Genomic DNA, 18,778 nt, shown 5'->3' with positions numbered 1-18,778 from the left:
GAGAGGGACACCATGTGGAGGTGTGTGTTGGTTTAACACAGTTAACACTCATGAAACAGCGATAACATTCTGACTGAACCCATAGTGAGATTTCCATTTATCTGATAGAAGTGGGACAGTTTAGCAAAGCTCTAAAACATTGTCTAGATTGAAGGTGTGGCATGTTTACTAGTGTATGCCTCCAGAATCATTACAAGTCCTGGGTCGTGTTCATCAGGGCACACAAGTTTTTAAAAAGCTACACAAAGGACAACGAAAATAAACCTTTCTTATTGGAAAAATCCAGGTAGTTCCTCAGTTTTCCTACAATTAGTCCCTAATGAACTGGACCCTGGTCTAGGCCCTTGGCTTATCTAAATGGCCACTGTGTTCTCCACCACAGAAGGGTCCATGTAGGTGTATGGCACTGGTAGCCCAAAGTTCCAGGCATTGACGATCTCGCTGAAGACTTTCAGCTCCACTTGGAATTTCTTGATCATCCTGCAGGGTGGTACCTGCATATGGAGACCTTCCTCTGGATACTGGCCAAAGGTCACCTGCATATGGAGAATAATCAAAGTTAGAGAAATATTGCAAGTTACAATATCATTAACATTAAAAAGCACACGTAAATAGGATATTTTGTACCTAAAACCTTGCAACATTTAACATTTTAACATTCTCTCAACCAGCTTCATCAGGTAGTCACCTGGAATGCATTTCAATTAACAGGTGTGCTTTGTTAAGTTAATTTGTGGAATTTCTTTCCTTCTTAACACGTTTGAGCCAATCAGTTGTGTTGTGACAAGGTAGATGTGGTAAACAGACGATAGCCCTATTTGGTGAAAGACCAAGTCCATATTATGGCAAGAACAGCTCAAATAAGCAAAGAGAAACAACAGTCCATCATTACTTTAAGACATGAAAGTCAGTCAATCTGAAAAATATCAAGAAGTTTCTTCAAGTGCAGTCAAAAAAAACATCAAGAGCTATGATGAAACTGGCTTTCATGAGGACCGTCACAGGAAAGGAAGAACCAGAGTTACCTCTGCTGCAAAGGATAAGTTCATTAATTGCAGCCCAAATAAATGCTTCACAGAGTTAAAGTAAGACACATTTCAACATCAACTGTTCAGAGTAGACTGTGTGAATCAGGCCTTCATGGTTGAATTGCTGCAAAGAAACCACTACTAAAGGACACCAATGTTAAGAAGAGACTTGCTTGGGCCAAGTTACACGAGCAATGGACATTAGACCGGTGGAAATCTGTCCTTTGGTCTGATGAGTCCAAATTTGAGATTTTTGGTTCCAACCGCTGTTTCTTTGTGATGCAAAGTAGGTGAATGGATGATCTCATGTGTGGATCCCACCGTGAAGCATGGAGGAGGAGGTGTGATGGTGTGGGGGTGCTTTGCTGGTGACACTGTCTGTGATTTATTTAGATTTCAAGGCACACTTAACCAGCATGGCTACCACAGCATTCTGCAGCGATACGCCATCCCATCTGGTTTGCTCTTAGTGGGACTGTCATTTGTTTTTCAACAGGACAATGAACCAATACAGCTCCAGGCTGTGTAAGGGCTATTTGACCAAGAAGGAGAGTGATGGAGTGCTGCATCAGATGACATGGCCTCCACAATCACCTGACCGCAACCCAATTGGGATGGTGTGGAATGAGTTGGACCGCAGAGTGAAGGAAAAGCAGCCAACAAGGGCTCAGTATATGTGGGAACTCCTTCAAGACTGTTGGAAAAGCATTCCAAGTGAAACTGGTTGAAAGAATGCCAAGAGTGTACAAAGCTGTCATCAAGGCAAAGGGTAGCTACTTTGAAGAATCTCAAATATAAAAAATATTTTGATTTGTTTCACACTTTTTTGTTTACTACATGATTCCATGTGTTATTTCATAGTTTTGATGTCTTCACTATTATTCTACAATGTAGAAAATAGTACTAATTAAGAAAAAACCTTTGAATGAGTAGGTGTGTCCAAATTTTGGACTGGTACTGTATGTGAATCCATTCAATTTACTTTGTTATTAAATACTTGATATTCGCTTCTCATGACCATTCAAACGTTTGCTAGACTTTGTATATGCAAATTACATAGTCGGATTATGGATCTTGTTGAGGTTATTTTCCACTCGACTACATCATCTATCTAATACTAAGCATTGGATTCAATACCCATGTTTTTCGGAGTTTATGTTTACCTAATGCCTCTCTTTTTTCTGGCTCCCTCTGGCCTCAAGGGAAAAATGTACTGGAAACTGATCTTACTTTTGATAGGCAAGATCTCAAAGAGATGCTCTGTGTACTCTAGGTGAGAGTGTGGAGATGGGTCCTTTTGAAATGCTTGTGCTTTCTGATAAAATAAGCATTGGTCATAGGAGGGTTTTTCATCCTATTTAATGGGACCCATGTCATCCAAAAGGTTGACTCAAATTTGTCAAAAAACACCTGGAAGACCTTGGATGAACATCAAGACTATTGGAAGAATGTTCTATGGACAGATGAGTCAAAAGTATAACTTTTTGGACGACATGGGTCCCATTATGCCTGGCGAAAACCAAACACTGTATACAAAAGGTCAAGCATGGTGGTGGTAGTGTGATGGTTTGGGGATGCTTTGCTGCCTCAGGACCTGGACGACTTGCCTTAATAGAAGGAACCATAAATTCTACTCTGTATCAGAGAATTCTACAGGAGAATGTCAGGCCATCCGTCTGTGAGCTAAAGCTGAAGAGCAGCTGGGTAATGCAGCAAGACAATGATCCAAAACACATAATCAAGTCTACATGAAATACCTAAAAAGCAAAACATTTGAAGGTTTGGAATGGCCTAGTCAAAGTCCAGACCTAGTCCCACAATTGAGATGTGGCAGGACTTGAAACGAGCAGTTCATGCTTGAAAACCCACAAATGGTCGCTGAGTTAAAGCAGTTCTGCATGGAAGAGTGGGCCATAATTCCTCCAAAGCAACGAGAAAGACTGATAGACAACTACAGGAAGTGTTTGGTTGGAGTCATTTAAGCTAAAAGGTGGCACAACCAGTTAAGTATAAGTTGGCAATGACTTTTTCACACAGGGGCATTGGGTGTTGCATACCTTTTGTTTATGAAGTAAATCAAATAAATATGCAATTGCTGTGTTATTTGTTCACTCAGGTTCCCTTTATCTAATATTAGGTTTTGGTTGAAGAAGGCAAAAAGCAAATGCTTTTTCACGCCACTAGAATGTTCCCAGGACTAATGGAAAACTGGACACTCAAACATCAGGGGAACATTACAAAAATGTTCTCTCTCCCTATACTTGCTAGCTGGTTAAGCCCCCATTTACACCTTGCATAAACATGCAACATGTGATAGGAACATGTGGTGCATGGATCATGGCCACGTTTGACCAAATTCGGGGACATATTCATTAGCAAAATGTTTCACAACGGAAACGAAAAGACACATTTCTTATTGGACAAATTCCGCTTGGTTCGTATACGACCCTGGTGTTGTCTAGAAACATAAAGGATGCATTATGATCTGAAGAGACATATTTTAATACCAAATGTAGATACTTAAATGTGATCTAATAGTGATTCTACTTTCTTGGTGTGATAACAGTTGTTAATATAGTCACATGTGTACTGTAAACTGGGCCAACAGTTTTTTTACACTACAACAACAGGACATGATAGGTGATACGTTGTGTTGAAATCATCTGGGAGGCATGTTGGCACAAGTTAGATGAGCTCCAGAAAACAGGTGAAAACAGATTTATAAAAAGAATGGGAGTGGATAAGGAAAGAAGGGGAGATCTGGTTCTCAATATGACTAAAAGAGAGGGATGGGCAACTGACTATTTCTCATTTCAGTTGAGTCAAACTTCCACTAAACCATTCAGATCCAACAACCTTCAAGTGATGCTCTAGCTTAAAAATGTAACAATTAAACAATAACAAGTATAGTTTTTTGTTTGAAACCAAAGAGCCTTGATTGGGTTGGCATGTCATCATTTTACATTTTAATGCCACTGAGTTGGTTCCAGGCATCCTTTGTGTCAAAAATATCTCCATGTCAATTTGTGTCAAATCTTTGTATCCATTCCTAGAACTTATATGAAAGCATTTCTATGTTGAAAAGGACATTATTTTCATGAGTGTATGAGTTCAGGTCTGTGCTCTGTCTGCATAGATTGCTTTCAAGGTAAGGTTTTGCATTACCCAGAAAATGCATCAAAATAGGTAGGACATATATTATTGCAGTGTATCTCCTGCGTCGTTTTAGATTGCTACACTGTTCTCTACAGTCTCAGAGTTCACATAGGTGTAGGGCTTCATTACAGACAGAAATACTCCTCAGTTCCAACAGCTGTTCAGGTGGCTGGTCTCAGACAATCCCGCATGTGAAGATGCAAGATGTGGAGGTCCTTGGCTGGTGGGGTTATACATGGTCTGTGGTTGTGAGGCCAGTTGGACATACTGCTAAATTCTCTAAAACGACATTGGAGGCAGCTTATGGTAAAAAAAATGAACATTAAATTATCTGGCAACAGCTCTGGTGGACATTCCTGCAGTCAGGGTACCGATTGCATGCTCCCTCAAAACTTGAGACATCTGTGGCATTGTGTTGTGTGACAAAACTGCACATTTTAGAGTGGTCATTTATTATCCCCAGCACAAGGTGCACCTGTGTAATAATCATGGAGTTTAATAGGCTTCTTAATATGCCACACCTGTCAGGTGGATTGATTATCTTGGTAAAGGAGAAATGATCACTAACAGGGATATAAACATTTGTTCATGAAATTTGAGAGAAAGTTTTTAGTTCAAATGGAACATTTCTGGGATCTTTTATTTCATTTTCTGAAACATAGGATCATCATTTTACATGTTGCATTAACATTTTTGTTCAGTGTATTTGCCGCCATCTTTTCGAGGTCTAATCTCCTGTCATTGATCGAGACAGGTGGGTGTCATTCAAAGCGACTCTTGATTTCTGAGTCAGGCTCATGACATGCAGCACTTTAGGGTGGACCGTCTGTGGGGTGAACACCCATCTGTCTTGACCATGGAAGTGTAGAAGACACTAGTGCCTTCCAAGTTGAGAATTAGGTATCACCTAGTAAAGGTTCGTTGAAAAATGGTCCCCTATTCAATATCCAAAGCCATGACCCTGTTCATGGGAGTATAATCAATCACATTACAAGTTATTTCAAAAGCTGAATCATAGTGTAACATGAAGAATAATGACTGACTACTGAAAGGTATTAACCACTATAGTCTGGTGGAGATATACACGTTTCACCATCTTCACCTTTTATATCCTTGTGTGCTACGCAGTATAAGGCACCGGTGTGTAAAGGTCAACCAGTTTAACAAAACGCCTTGGGCAACATGGACAATGAACACTGACAAGGATGAAAATTAACTAAGACTTTATTGCATGAAATCAAAAAGCTGTTGATCAGCCAGCAAATAGAGTTACAAATCAGAGTTAGAGATTATAACTTTATCTTGGCTGTATGGACAGGAGTTTCCTTTTGGCTCTCACACAATTGAGTGGGTTCAAGCTACACTGCTAATAAATCAGGAACGTCACATGCAGTTCTCTCTCAGCAGCAAGGCCCTATGGGAAGTGAGGTCTGTAGGTGTTGTCCATTTGGTAGTTTACTCTCAACACTCCCCTTTTAGAGGGAGGCAGGTAGCTGAAAGAAGTTCTCCTTAAGGTCACCTGTCTCTATGGGAACCATATACCAGACCTCCTGCTGGTTTAGCTGGAAAATGGAAGGCCATGGGGAGCAGCTACAGTAGCTTCCTGTTTTGCATGTAAGATTAGGTTTTACCAATAACAGGAAGGGACCCGAGGCACAAACATTCAGTTATACAAGGGTGAAGAACCCAACTAAATACTTTGATAAAAAGGGATCAGCTAGTGGCATACAAAACAACACAGAAGTAGAAACATTTAACTTCTTATCTTGGCTGCATGTGGCTATTAAAAAGGAAAAGTGGACTGAACCGCAATAGAGTAAACTGCCTGGGTTGTAATGATTAGGGCACACCATAAGATAAATGTTTCAAAACATGTTTCAACAGAAAACAAGTTAGTCTCTCCCTGTATCAGCAAGTTTTTTTTCCATTTGGTGCCTAATAAATACGACCCCCGACTCATTTTACAGGGCCACACTGTTCTCCACATTGTTGGGATTCAGGTAGGTATATGACAGGGGCAAAGAGACATTCCTGCCTTGGATTTCAAAGTTGTATTCCTTCAGCACATTTTTAAATTCGTGAATCAGTTTCAGAGGGGTCTTCTCACTGAAGTGATCCTGATAGCCATTTCCAAGAGCAACCTAAGGAGGCAAGAGAGTTGATGAAATTTGAAATTCATGAACCACTGATATTAATTATGACTACTGAGGAAATTATTTGAGATTGTCATGAAATGCTTTAATGTCATATATACATTTTTAAATACAGTTTCTCGTATACTCACAAAGTCAGTGGACTGCGAGCTCAGAAGGTACACCGCTGCCATGCCATGGACGGTGGTATTGATGTCAGGGAAGGTCTTCAGCATGGTGCTCTCAGTACACTGCCCCTTAGTGGTGGGAGGTGGCTGTTGCAGAGCGATGGCGAAGTTGGGCATCCAGCCGCCAAAATCAAACTGGAATGACAATGGCAAAATAGAACAAACCACTGCTTTTCCAATATAATTCAACAGAAACAAACTAAAATCACATTTTGAATAACAGCGGAGAATACAGCACACAGGTTTTTGATGTTTAAATGTTCAATACCTGTCCATTGTTGACTGCAGCATGTTTGACAGTCACTGTGAAGATCACCATGGTGAGAAACTTGACCAGCTCTGTCACCAAACTGAAAGACTGAGGGATTCCTGCACAGTGGAGACAGTATGCCACAATGATCAGACACCGAATTAACAAATGATCCAGAATATAGTTTGGGAATGAGAAGCATAAGGGAATGGACACGTTTATTATCAGAAATACTGGAAGTGTAGTCTGTCAAATTGCACCCTTTTCCCTATATAGTGCACTACTTTTGACATTTGTGACGCAGATTGTGTCTTTAAATGAGAAAAGTGTAACCTGTGCTGGTTTCTGCCAGGAACCCATGGAAGAAGATATCCTTGATCCAGTTCTGCAGTTCACAGTCCTTCTGGACGTCTGAGTCACAGGTGTAGTAGTGACCAATCATATCCTGAACAAACCTATACAAAATATCAGGCATTAGCCAAAACACAATGACAACATGGCAAAAGAGCACAGATGCATTTTAGAAAACCAGGTACTAAGAAGTGTTTTTCAGTTCTCTTTTGGTGAAGACATTCTTGAGTTTACTAGCAATTATAAATATTTGGGTCTTTTTATTGATGAACATATTACCTTTCTATACGGAACATCAGCCCTAGCCAACTCAGCAAGTAGAGCTCTTGGAGTTATAGGAACAACAAAAACTCAAAGATATTGGTTATGCTACGTATTCCAAACTGTATCAGATATGTGTGTGTCCTGTTCTGGACTATTCAGCAGGAGTGTGGGGTGCTAAGAGGTATTTTAAAAACAAACATGTCCATAACAGAGCAGTACGTTACTTTTTAGGTGTTCACAAGTTTGCACCTATACTTGCAATAACTGGGGACGTGGGCTGGAAACCCTGTGAGGTGAGATGGAAGGTGTGTATGGTGAGCTTTTGGAATAGACTGATGGATATGCCAACTGTCAGAATAGCTAGTAACGTTTTTCAATGGGCTCTATCCATAGGGGGAGCCTGGGCAACTGAAATGTCCAACCTTTTTCAAGAGTCTGACTGAACATCTATACGAAAACCAAATTAAGGGAGACATAGATTATTAAAAAACAACTGTTGATGCAATATGAAAATAAATGGGTGGAGAAGATTAATTATAAACCCAAATTGAGAACCTTGTTTGATTAAAGGTGAATTTGTTTGTGAGAGATATTATGTATAACCTACCTAAAAGCAAGAGATCGCTATGTGCACTGGTAAGATCAGGGATATTGCCTCTGCGTATTTAAACAAGTCGGTATTGTGGTGAAATGGAAGAGGAAAGACTATGTAACTATTGTGACCTCGAAGAAATAGAGAATAAAACTTATCTTATCCTCTATTACGCTTTCTACCATGATATACACTTGCTCTTATTCCAGAAAGCACACCAGATATACCCTGGTATTATGTGGCTGAGTGATGAGGAGAAATTGTCCATTGTGTATTTCCATTTGCGTAATATTTAAATAAAGCTTGGACTAGAAGAAAGGGCTACCTATAATTAAATTGTAAAAATATTTAGCTGCTATGTGGTTAATGGCGTGTGTATATAGATTGTGTATACTGTAGGCTTGTCTCCCATATGAATCTTCTTTGTGCCAGACTAGGTTCAAGTGACTTCAGTTTTTTTTTCCTGTATTTATTTATATGTATATGGTATGCATGTATATTATTTTACTGCTCTAGGGATGTAATTTACTATGTATTGATTTTTACCTTTTTTTCTTTATTTTATTTTTTACTCTTTATGCAATGAGCAATGCAGAGAACACCGGAAGAAGAATTATAATTTAATTACCATAGTGAATTATTGTAATGATTGTGTCAACTATGGATGGGTTGCCAATTGAGGATTGGGGGGTGGCAGATTACAGTTTGGTAAACTGACCAATTCAGTTGCATGAAATTTTTTGCACCATGAAAATCTATAGGCCTGTACAAACATTACCTGTGGACGATGTCCCACAGCCTGAGTCCATCTTCCCTGAAGAAGAAGTTGGGGATTGACTCCAGACCGCGTGCTGTGATGTCCTCCGGCATACAGAGGGAGCTGTAGGTCAATGAGGCCACCGCTTTCTTCAGGAACTCCATCATCCCTGGACCTCCTACACTGGCATTCTTCAAGATGGGTTAAAGGAGTAGTTAACCTTGTTTTGAAGGTCTAGTTTAGGGCAGACAGAGCAAAAACTCTAGTGTGCCTGGGGACTCGCGATGAGCATTTCTAAAATCGCAGATAAAGTAAACTCAGAGGCAAACATTACATCGCAGCCCACTTTCCTGGAATTTAGATTTTTACGGGCTCCCGAGCACTCTATAGCATCCCGGTAATTTTTTGACATGTTCGAAAAATTCAGCATTATCTACAGTGTGAGTAGTACTAATCTAGTGTCAGCCATTAAGATACTAATAATTACAGTAAAACTTCCATTTCACAAGTTTAAGGACCAGACATGAAAATGGGTTTAGAATATTTGAGGATTAGAAATTAATGAGGATTAAGGAGGGAAATGAGAATGGACCGGGGGAAGCTAAAGGCTGCAGATGAAGTACCCGGAGAGGTTGACTGTAGGTTTGGCTTGGAGTCTCAGGTAGACATCAGTCAGGCCATGGTAGATAGGAATTGACTTCACCACAGAAGCCTAATAAGAGAACTCCATGTGAGTCGGACCCTGGAGGGGAAGTGAGCTGTTCTGGACTGTAGGTGCTGCATGGTTGGCGATATAGCGGAGGTAGTACAAGATGCCCATGAGTGAGCCAACCGACCCAAGGAGCAACCGTGGTAATTCCCTTCAAGTAAGGAAACCATGAAGAACCAGGCACAGCTGGGGAGCCATTCCTCTTTTGGCTGGTTGGGTACGATATGGTGCGTGAGGTAGATGGTGTGCGTGAAATGAGGCATAGACTGGAGGACTGTGCCAGAGTTAATGCAGGTTCTGAGAGACGAGAATGTTGTGGGCTGTCCTGATGTTGATGTCAGAAGAGATGTAGGAATGATAGGCTTGAGAGGACCAGCGACCAAGGAGTTGTACGGTGTTGTCTTACAGTGAGGGGGGAAAAAAGTATTTGATCCCCTGCTGATTTTGTACGTTTGCCCACTGACAAAGAAATGATCAGTCTATAATTTTAATGGTAGGTTTATTTGAACAGTGAGAGACAGAATAACAAAAAAAATACAGAAAAGCACATGTCAGAAATGTTATAAATTGATTTGCATTTTAATGAGGGAAATAAGTATTTGATCCCCTCTCAATCAGAACGATTTCTGGCTCCCAGGTGTCTTTTATACAGGTAAGGAGCTGAGATTAGGAGCACACTGTTAAAGGGAGTGCTCCTAATCTCAGCTTGTTACCTGTATAAAAGACACCTGTCCACAGAATCAATCAATCAGATTCCAAACTCTCCACCATGGCCAAGACCAAAGAGCTCTCCAAGTATGTCAGGGACAAGATTGTAGACCTGCACAAGGCTGGAATGGGCTACAAGACCATCGCCAAGAAACTTGGTGAGAAGGTGACAACAGTTGGTGTGATTATTCGCAAATGGAAGAAACACAAAAGAACTGTCAATCTCCCTATGCCTGGGGCTCCATGCAAGATCTCTCCTCGTGGAGTTGCAATGATCATGAGAACAGTGAAGAATCAGCCCAGACCTACATGGGAGGATCTTGTCAATGATCTCAAGGCAGCTGGGACCATAGTCACCAAGAAAAGAATTGTTAACACACTACGCCGTGAAGGACTGAAATCCTGCAGCGCCCGCAAGGTCCCCCTGCTCAAGAAAGCACATATACATGCCCTTCTGAAGTTTGCCAATGAACATCTGAATGATTCAGAGGACAACTGGGTGAAAGTTTTGTGGTCAGATGAGACCAAAATGGAGCTCTTTGGCATCAACTCAACTCGCCGTGTTTGGAGGAAGAGGAATGCTGCCTATGACCAAGAACACCATCCCCACCGTCAAACATGGAGGTGGAAACATTATGCTTTGGGGGTGTTTTTCTGCTAAGGGGACAGGACAACTTCACCGCATCAATGGGACGATGGACCGGGCCATGTACTGTCAAATCTTGGGTGAGAACCTCCTTCCCTCAGCCAGGGCATTGAAAATGGGTCGTGGATGGGTATTCCAGCATGACAATGACCCAAAACACACGGCCAAGGCAACAAAGGAGTGGCTCAAGAAGAAGCACATTAAGGTCCTGGAGTGGCCTAGCCAGTCTCCAGACCTTAATCCCATAGAAAATCTGTGGAGGGAGCTGAACGTTCGAGTTGCCAAACGTCAGCCTCAAAACCTTAATGACTTGGAGAAGATCTGTAAAGAGAAGTGGGACAAAATCCCTCCTGAGATGTTTGCAAACCTGGTGGCCAACTACAAGAAATGTCTGACCTCTGATTGCCAACAAGGGTTTTACCACCAAGTACTAAGTCATGTTTTGCAGAGGGGTCAAATAGTTATTTCCCTCATTAAAATGCAAATCATTTTATAACATTTTTGACATGCGTTTTACTGGATTTTTTTGTTGTTATTCTGTCTCACTGTTCAAATAAACCTACCATTAAAATTATAGACTGATCATTTCTTTGTCAGTGGGCAAACGTACAAAATCAGCAGGGGATCAAATACTTTTTTCTCTCAATGTAGATGCCATGGAAAAGGCTCCAATGCGGAAGGATTGTCCGGAGAATGGGTCAGCAGGATAGCCGGACAGGTATAGTATTAGTCTCAGATGGGAATGGAACCAGAATCTATGATGAATAGTGGATCGGATGGAGAGGCATTTTGAGATTGAGCTGCAGGAAGCAGAAGGGTGGTTCGATGGTAGACGGCAGCCAGAACAGGTAGACTACTGTGGTTCTGCCAAACTGATCGGTTTTGCTGTGTTTGATGGTGAAGTCTTTGTTGAGGATAGTTACATCTGATGTCCAGATGGAGGCTGGTATGTCCAGATGGAGGCTCTCTGCATGGAGAGGGGTGACAAAGGCAGGTAATAGATGGTATGGAAACATCTCCAGGCTGTCCAGTAAGAGGACAGTGTCCTTGGTGCAACGGCAGATAGGATGGAGTGGCTGGGAGATTAGGAGAAGGTTCACGGAAAAGTCGTCATGGTTTAAGGAGGGATTAGGGTTGGTAGGGGTTCTCCATACGGGGCCAAGCACCTGCATCTCTGAAATTGGAGACGGGACAGAGAATCAGCGAAGGAGTTACATTGACCGGGTACATGTGCAGCTCTGAGAAGGAACTAATGGGTGACGGATGGCCAGGTTAGACGTCTTAAGAAACTCATGATAGGGAGGTAGTCAGAACGGCCCTTGTTAATGAACCATGGAAGGTTGTCAGAATGGATGAGTATGGCCCTTCGACCATTCGTTCCTCCAGAGAGAAGCAGCTACGACAATTAGGTACAACTCGAGAGGGGCAGAGGGGGCTGCAGGAAAGGAAGCAAGTTTGGCAGGCCATGCTGCAGCAAACCAACAACCACTGCAGAAATCCCCGTAAGGGACAGCATCGGAAAGATCGATGATACGCTTCTTGCCTGAATAGTTTTGGGTGGCAATTCCGAGGGGACTGATGCGGTAGGTGGAGAATAGCGGGAAGGAAAAGGGGCCAATCATAAACCCCTGCTTCACCTCCGTGACCAAGAGGGAGGAGACTGGCTCGTCAAGAGCAGAACAGAGGTTGGAGCAGAAGTGAGGAGACCAGAAAAATATTTCAGGCCATCAAGCAAATAAATATTGGACAAAGGATGGGTCAGGGTGAAAGTCCAAGTCCCCAGCCATGGCGGTGAAGTTGATGGAGCTGGTGAGGTTGGCTAACAGTCATTTATCAGTAGAAGGAGTGGGATTAAGGGCAGGATTTTAGAGTCCCACTACAGAATGTGTACGAGCTTGCATGACGATGTGCTGCAACCGTAGTTATTGAAATTTTGGCAGATTATGCGACCGGAGAAGAGCACAGGATGACCACAGTGGTCCTTCCTCCCACAGGACACGGCAAACGCATAATATCGTCTAGCAGGAGGAAGAGGGTATGGCGGAACAGCGAGCAGAGGCAGGGCATTTAACACTTCAGGGGCCGCTGAGCAGAAAGAGAGCATGGTGCCAGGGTGGGATGGGCAACCACAGAGGTGGTAGGCGAAGGATACTTTGCCAGCAAATATGCAACAGTAGAGCGCCACGTCAAGGGCGCCCCAGTATGTCATGATGTTCCACTGAAGGAGCCTGGAAGCAACGGCTTCCGAGAACCGGCAATGGAAGTCGTAAAAGGTTGCACCACCGAAATGGACAGCCAGATTTGTGATGATTGATGGGTAGTCATCCAACTCTAGGCGGTGAGAAGGATGGGCTGAGCAGATGACGTCTCTGTAATGGGATAAAGCCAATCAAAACTCTGGGACAGAGATCCTGGAGTGGTGAGGGTCAGTGGAGCGCAGGGGCACTTGGAAGAGGTCACGGTTGATAATGCTGGGTATGGCCTGTGCGGGAGAAGAAGTGAGGAGAGAGGCACGATTAATACCTACACCTTGTAGTATCTTCTGGCAGAGAGGGGAAGAGACTGCAGGTTGATTGAAGATCAAGGCGTTGGGTGGAGAATGAGCCGGGGTGGCCATAGAGAGAAACTGGTTGGCCAGAGCACACACAGAGAGAGATGGAAGGCGGGGGGGAATGTTGAACTCCAGCGTGCAGGGCGGTGGGGAGAATGGCCTAGAGGCCAGCCATGGCATTGCAGTTATTTTTAAGGCCTGAAACAGTGATAGGACACTGAAACAATGGACGGCAGCCATCTGGTTAAAGATGGTGTGTCCTTGATAATGGAGAGTCTAGAAATTGGTCTGAAAACACATCGGAATCCGAGGCAGTGAGCTCAAACTCCATAGTAAACAAAGTAAGGACGCTAACTTAATTAATTAGAACTACGATAAAACGAGGCTTATCACATTCAGTGTCTTGCATGTGACGCAAAACAGAGAGGATGAATGACTGTTAGGTCAGATTTAAGTAAGGTGGTAGTGGTGATTAAGGAGAGTGAGAACAGGTGTTGAGGCTGAATAGCAGTTAGTAGCAGCTGGAGCTTGTTTGAGGAGTTACGTTCAAGGCAGCTAGTGTAGCCAACATTAGTTGAGGCTGATTGGCAATGGTTAGCTGCTGGTGCTTGTTGAATTGGTAGGGAGCTGCATTCAAGGCAGCTAGTTAAGTGTTACGTTCAAGTCTGGTCCTTTCTCACAAATTTTTGTTAATCATTAGCACCACTCTCTTATAAACGGCCGGGCATCATTTCATATTTTAACAAATAACACACAAGTGTAATTAGGCTTTGCATGACATATTTTGGCGGTCTGCTCCGGTGGAATCTAACAGCATTTTTATCTCATGCTGAATGATTGATTCCTGCCAAGCCAAAACGCAACTTTGTCTATAGCTAGGTTTCCATCCACTTGTCGAAAGATTTTCAAGCGAATGTTCAAATATTCACCTACAAAATAAGTGCATTTTAACTAATAGGAGTGTTTCTATCAAACTGGCTTGATTTCCATCGAAACTGGGATTGATGACCTAGTGCACATAAAATAAATTGTTTTCATGTACTGAGTAAAAAACAGAAGTTCAATGTGTTTCCATCACATTTTCAACTCTATGGTTTTGCCACCAAAACTGTTGAGATAAATAGCAAACCTCGTCTTGGCGCATGCTCTCTAGTCTAGATAACAGTTTGCTGATAAAGTGGGGAGGGTAGGATACATGATGAGATATGGATAAAAGCAAGATCATTTTTACTTGAAAATAAGTATTGGCAGCCGTGCACTGATCATCATGTCATCAGCATACACATAATACCCAAATAATACCCTTAAATTCGCATCTAACTCATCACCGTGCACTTAACCAAAATGCGTAATTCATCATAATTTATTTAATCTGTTGTCTAATAAACTCTTCATGCTTTTCCACGCTGTGGTGGGAGGACAACAAAACATATCATTGCATGTTTACTTCACCATGATAGTTATTATATCAATATTTGAGCATAAAAGCCTTTCCACAGCAATTGTGGCATAATCTATTTCACCGACAAAATTATCCACCCTTGTCTAGCATATTTTGTTTTGTCAATATTAGGATGCTTTCCTGAACATTTTGCTATTTCCTTTAGGCCTGTCAGGATTTTTTTATGCGTCAGCCAATTCAGTGTTTTCTAACGGTGATCAGTGTTTTAAAAACATCAAACGGGGTTATCGATTACAGAACATGTGAATGACCGATTCCAGGGCTGCTCCGTGGTTGAAGCAAAAACATTACAGGCTATTAATTGCATGTTTATGGCTGAGAGGTTCACATAAATGTGTCAAAACAATGCAAACCTGAAAGAGTTCAGCCCGATGATAGAATCACTCTACTGAGGTATGTGTTGCTAGGTGTACATCTCATAACGATAACCAGCTCATTACGATTTGGCTTGACTGATTCGTCAAATGTGAGATGTACCCCAATGTTGAGATCGTATAATCGTATAGTCTTCAGAAGGCCTTATTTTAGATTTACCTAGTGTTGTTTCATCCTAACAGTTTTTAAACCTCTACAGGCTCGGTGTCCCCACCGCGGGACGGTTGAGCTGCCGTTCTGTACCTTGTCAGACCACCCTGGATTACTGACCTCTGCCTGCCATTGACCTGTCGTTTTGCCTGCCCCTGTTCTAGTAATAAACTTTTGTTACTTCGACACTGTCTGCATCTGGGTCTTCCCTAAAACATTATAAGCACTTGATGGTTTTTGACTGGTACTGTATATTTTCAGAGCTTTCTTAAATATCCTAGATATAGGACAGACAGTTAAAAATCGTATTCATTATGATTTATCAGCGTTTCTATGGGCAACAGTAAAGGCCAAATTCAATATTTTATGAAATAATTTGTACATATTTTGTGGGATAGCTAAAGTGGTCCTATAATTCTACCAGGTAAGCCTACTTTGCATGTAACATTTAATTAAGAAGGTTTATGGGAAAGTATTTCTGTCAACCCACAATACGGTTATCACAACTGGCTATACACGGACACAGTGATAGACAAACGCACGCGTCACACAAACAGACGGGAGCAATATTGCTGGAAATTAATTGGCAGATATTGTTTTAGGTTTCGCCTTTTAAGCCAATGGTGGCGAACCAGGGGTGAGATAATGTTGCATTGATTAGATGGTGTCTAATACTTGTGAGATTTTTTAATTAATTGTTTGGCGAGCTACTCATGTGGTCTGCGAGCTACTGGTATCTTGCGATCGACCTGTAGGAGACCCCTGTGCTAACTGATACAATCAGTTTCCACTAGCATTCAGACATTCCATAAGTATTAGCGTATTATAGAACATAACACTATAAGAATGGAAAAGGCAGTACCTCTGTGATCACCCCATTCTCTGATATGAGGGCCTGTCTAGCCAGAGTGTTGATCTGCAGAGTGTAGCGGAAGTGAGAGATCAGGAGCTATGGAGAAAGATGGAACGATCGTACATGAAATTCACACCTAAAGAAGCTATGTACTGTAGTGTACTAAAACCTACTGCAACTTTCAATTATAAAAAAATACATGCATTTTCTATAGAATTTTTTCAAATTCTTCAAGTTTCTCTTGAATTATCATGTTAAACATATTCAGTTGATTGGAAAATAACTCACACAGATATTGTTTAATAACAGTTGAAAACATGCACAGCAGTAGGTATGTACCTTGTAGACGGGATGCACCATTGGTAGATTGCGCAGTGTCGACACGGCAAACACCTCAGCCAGCAAGTGAGTCCTCAGCAGGTGAAAGTTCAGCTCGTGTTCAGCGAAGTCAGCACTCCTCACAAAGATCTTGGCCAGGAGCCAGTCATACTCAGAGTCAGTAGGAAGGAAGATGGGGTTGTCTTCTCCAGGCTCCTGCTTCAGCTGTGAAAGGAAACACAAAACACAATCATAGCTTGTTTCATTAATTGAGAATGTGTATATTATTACTATAATTAATTTAAAGACAGTACCAGTCAAACGTTTGGACACACCTACTCATTCAAGGGTTTTTCTTTATTTTACTATTTTCTACATTGTAGAATAGTAGTGAAGACATCGAAACTATAAAATAACACATATGGAATTATGTTATAAAGGGAATTGTAATTTTTGTGCTTTTCTTATAACTAATTTCTGTGTTCTATTCATGTGCTATTCTATAAACCAATTTCTGTGTTCATGCAATTAGCTGACTGTACAAATCCTCTCAGCAGCTGCAATTTGCCCAGACAGTGTTTTGAGAACAAACAAAAGATATCTGTTTCAGCTTAGAGAGAAAGAAGCCTCATGAGGTATTGGTCCGTCACATGTTATGAACCAGTATTGGTCTGTCACATGAATTAAACAAAATGGTCATGATGAATTAATTATGCTAAATCATGCAAATATAACTTGTCTGTGTATTGCCGTATATACGTAAGACAACTGCTGGGTCTGCACAGGCAGAGCTCCTGGTTGACATGTGTTCTATGGTGCATTGAGTTGGTTGGAACCTCTCCAGCGCGCTGACAAACAATGATTCATTTAATATTAATTTTGAGTGTCCCTGTGAAAGAATTTCCACAACAATGTAGTAACCAAAAAAGTGTTAAACAAATCAAAATATATTTCAGATTCTTTAAAGTAGCCATTGTCTCCTCAGACAAAGGAAATCTGTCCTTTGTCTGAAGAGTACATTTTTGATTTTTGGTTCCAACCGCCGTGTCTTTGTGAGACGCAGAGTAGATGAACGAATGTTCTGTGGGCTATTTGATCAAGAAGGAGAGTGATGGAGTGCTGCATCAGATGACCTGGCCTCCACAATCACCCAACCTCAACCAATTGAGATGGTTTGGGATGAGTTGGCCCTTTGAGTGAAGGGAAAGCAGCAAACAAGCGCTCAGCATATGTGGGAACTCCTTCAAGACGGTTGGAAAAGCATTCCTCATGAAGCTGGTTGAGAGGTTGCCAAGAGTGTGCAAAGCTGTCATCAGGGTGGCTACTTTGAAGAATCTAAAATATATAGTATTTTGATTTGTTGAACACTTTTTTGGTTACTACATGATTCCATATGTGTAATTTCATAGTTTTGATGTCTTCGCTATCATTCTACAATATAGAAAATAGTACAACTATAGAAAATACCCTTGAATGAGTAGGTGTCCAAACCTTTGACAGGTACTGGACATAAGTTTAACTGTTTACTGAAAACTTTGTTTTGAGTGTTGTCTGTATGGTACATAAGGTCATATCATATAACATTAATCAAATTCTTAACTCTTTAGTTTTAGGCTAACAGTATATGCTGTTATGTAATTTCTGGGTAATATTTCTGTCCATTTAGGGGACCCCTTTTGGTTCAAGAGCATCCCCAGTGGAAAATGTTCTGTTAAGCTTCTTCAATGTAGAGTTCGGAACTCTAAATTTGCTTCATGTGAGATGTACCTGGATTGCGATGGGCATGAGCTTATCTTCTGGAGTCATGTAGAGCAAGCAGAGAGGAGCAGCCAAGAAGTGCTGTTTCCCATTGATCACATTTGCAGTCACTCCATGCAGGTGCTTGTAGTCAACCAGGAAGATGTTGCGATTCGACATATTCTAATGGATAACAAAATAATCAAATAATGAGATGCTAATGGTTCCAGTAAACCATTTGAATCCATGACTTATTCAAGACAGACACTACTGACCAGACCTTACCATAAACATCAGTCTTGTGGCTATTGAAGACGTGACTGAGTTCATCTAGGCTCTTCCATTGCTCCTTGTTGGTGGACAGTCCTGCTAGATTCAACTCCACCAATCTGCCGGGACAGAGAAGGAAATTAACTTCAACAGGCAAAAGATTTTGTCGGATGGTGCAGTTGGTTAGAGAATGGTTTTAACAACACCAGAGTGTCCCCCAGGTGTCTGTGTTGGTTCCCTTACTCTTCATCCTCCCCCTTGGGTGGTTGATTCATGCACGG

At 41.6% G+C, this 18,778-nt stretch overlaps 1 protein-coding gene across 2 annotated transcripts; it reads right to left on the bottom strand.

Annotated features, from left to right (window-relative positions):
• Window positions 1-5,390: 5,390 nt before the first annotated feature.
• Window positions 5,391-18,422, bottom strand: LOC106610332 (hydroperoxide isomerase ALOXE3). Of its 2 annotated transcripts, XM_014209628.2 has the most exons (8): window positions 18,258-18,422; window positions 16,512-16,715; window positions 16,182-16,268; window positions 8,740-8,909; window positions 7,088-7,209; window positions 6,773-6,873; window positions 6,469-6,639; window positions 5,391-6,325 (listed from the first exon to the last, which is right to left on the bottom strand). In XM_014209628.2, the coding sequence occupies exons 1-8, from the start codon at window positions 18,405-18,407 to the stop codon at window positions 6,146-6,148; spliced, it is 1,185 nt and encodes a 394-aa protein (XP_014065103.1). In that variant the 5' UTR covers window positions 18,408-18,422; the 3' UTR covers window positions 5,391-6,145. The 2 variants fall into 2 exon arrangements, with proteins under 2 accessions (XP_014065103.1, XP_045578833.1); XM_045722877.1 differs by lacking the exons at window positions 16,182-16,268; window positions 16,512-16,715; window positions 18,258-18,422 and adding an exon at window positions 13,309-13,763.
• Window positions 18,423-18,778: the final 356 nt, after the last annotated feature.

The sequence above is a fragment of the Salmo salar genome, chromosome ssa08 (genome assembly GCF_905237065.1).
Source record: "Salmo salar chromosome ssa08, Ssal_v3.1, whole genome shotgun sequence".
Classification (NCBI taxonomy): Eukaryota; Metazoa; Chordata; class Actinopteri; order Salmoniformes; family Salmonidae; genus Salmo; species Salmo salar.
This window is presented reverse-complemented; position numbering and strand designations above follow the sequence as displayed.

Coding starts and splice junctions, on each gene's coding strand:
- LOC106610332 (XM_014209628.2), bottom strand. CDS start 18,407: ATGTCGAATCGCAACATCTTCCTGGTTGACTACAAGCACCTGCATGGA. Junction 8,910..16,181: donor AGAATGGGGTGATCACAGAG/GTACTGCCTTTT, acceptor CCCATCTTGAAG/AATGCCAGTGTAGGAGGTCC. Junction 6,874..7,087: donor CCTGGCAGAAACCAGCACAG/GTTACACTTTTC, acceptor TCCACTGTGCAG/GAATCCCTCAGTCTTTCAGT.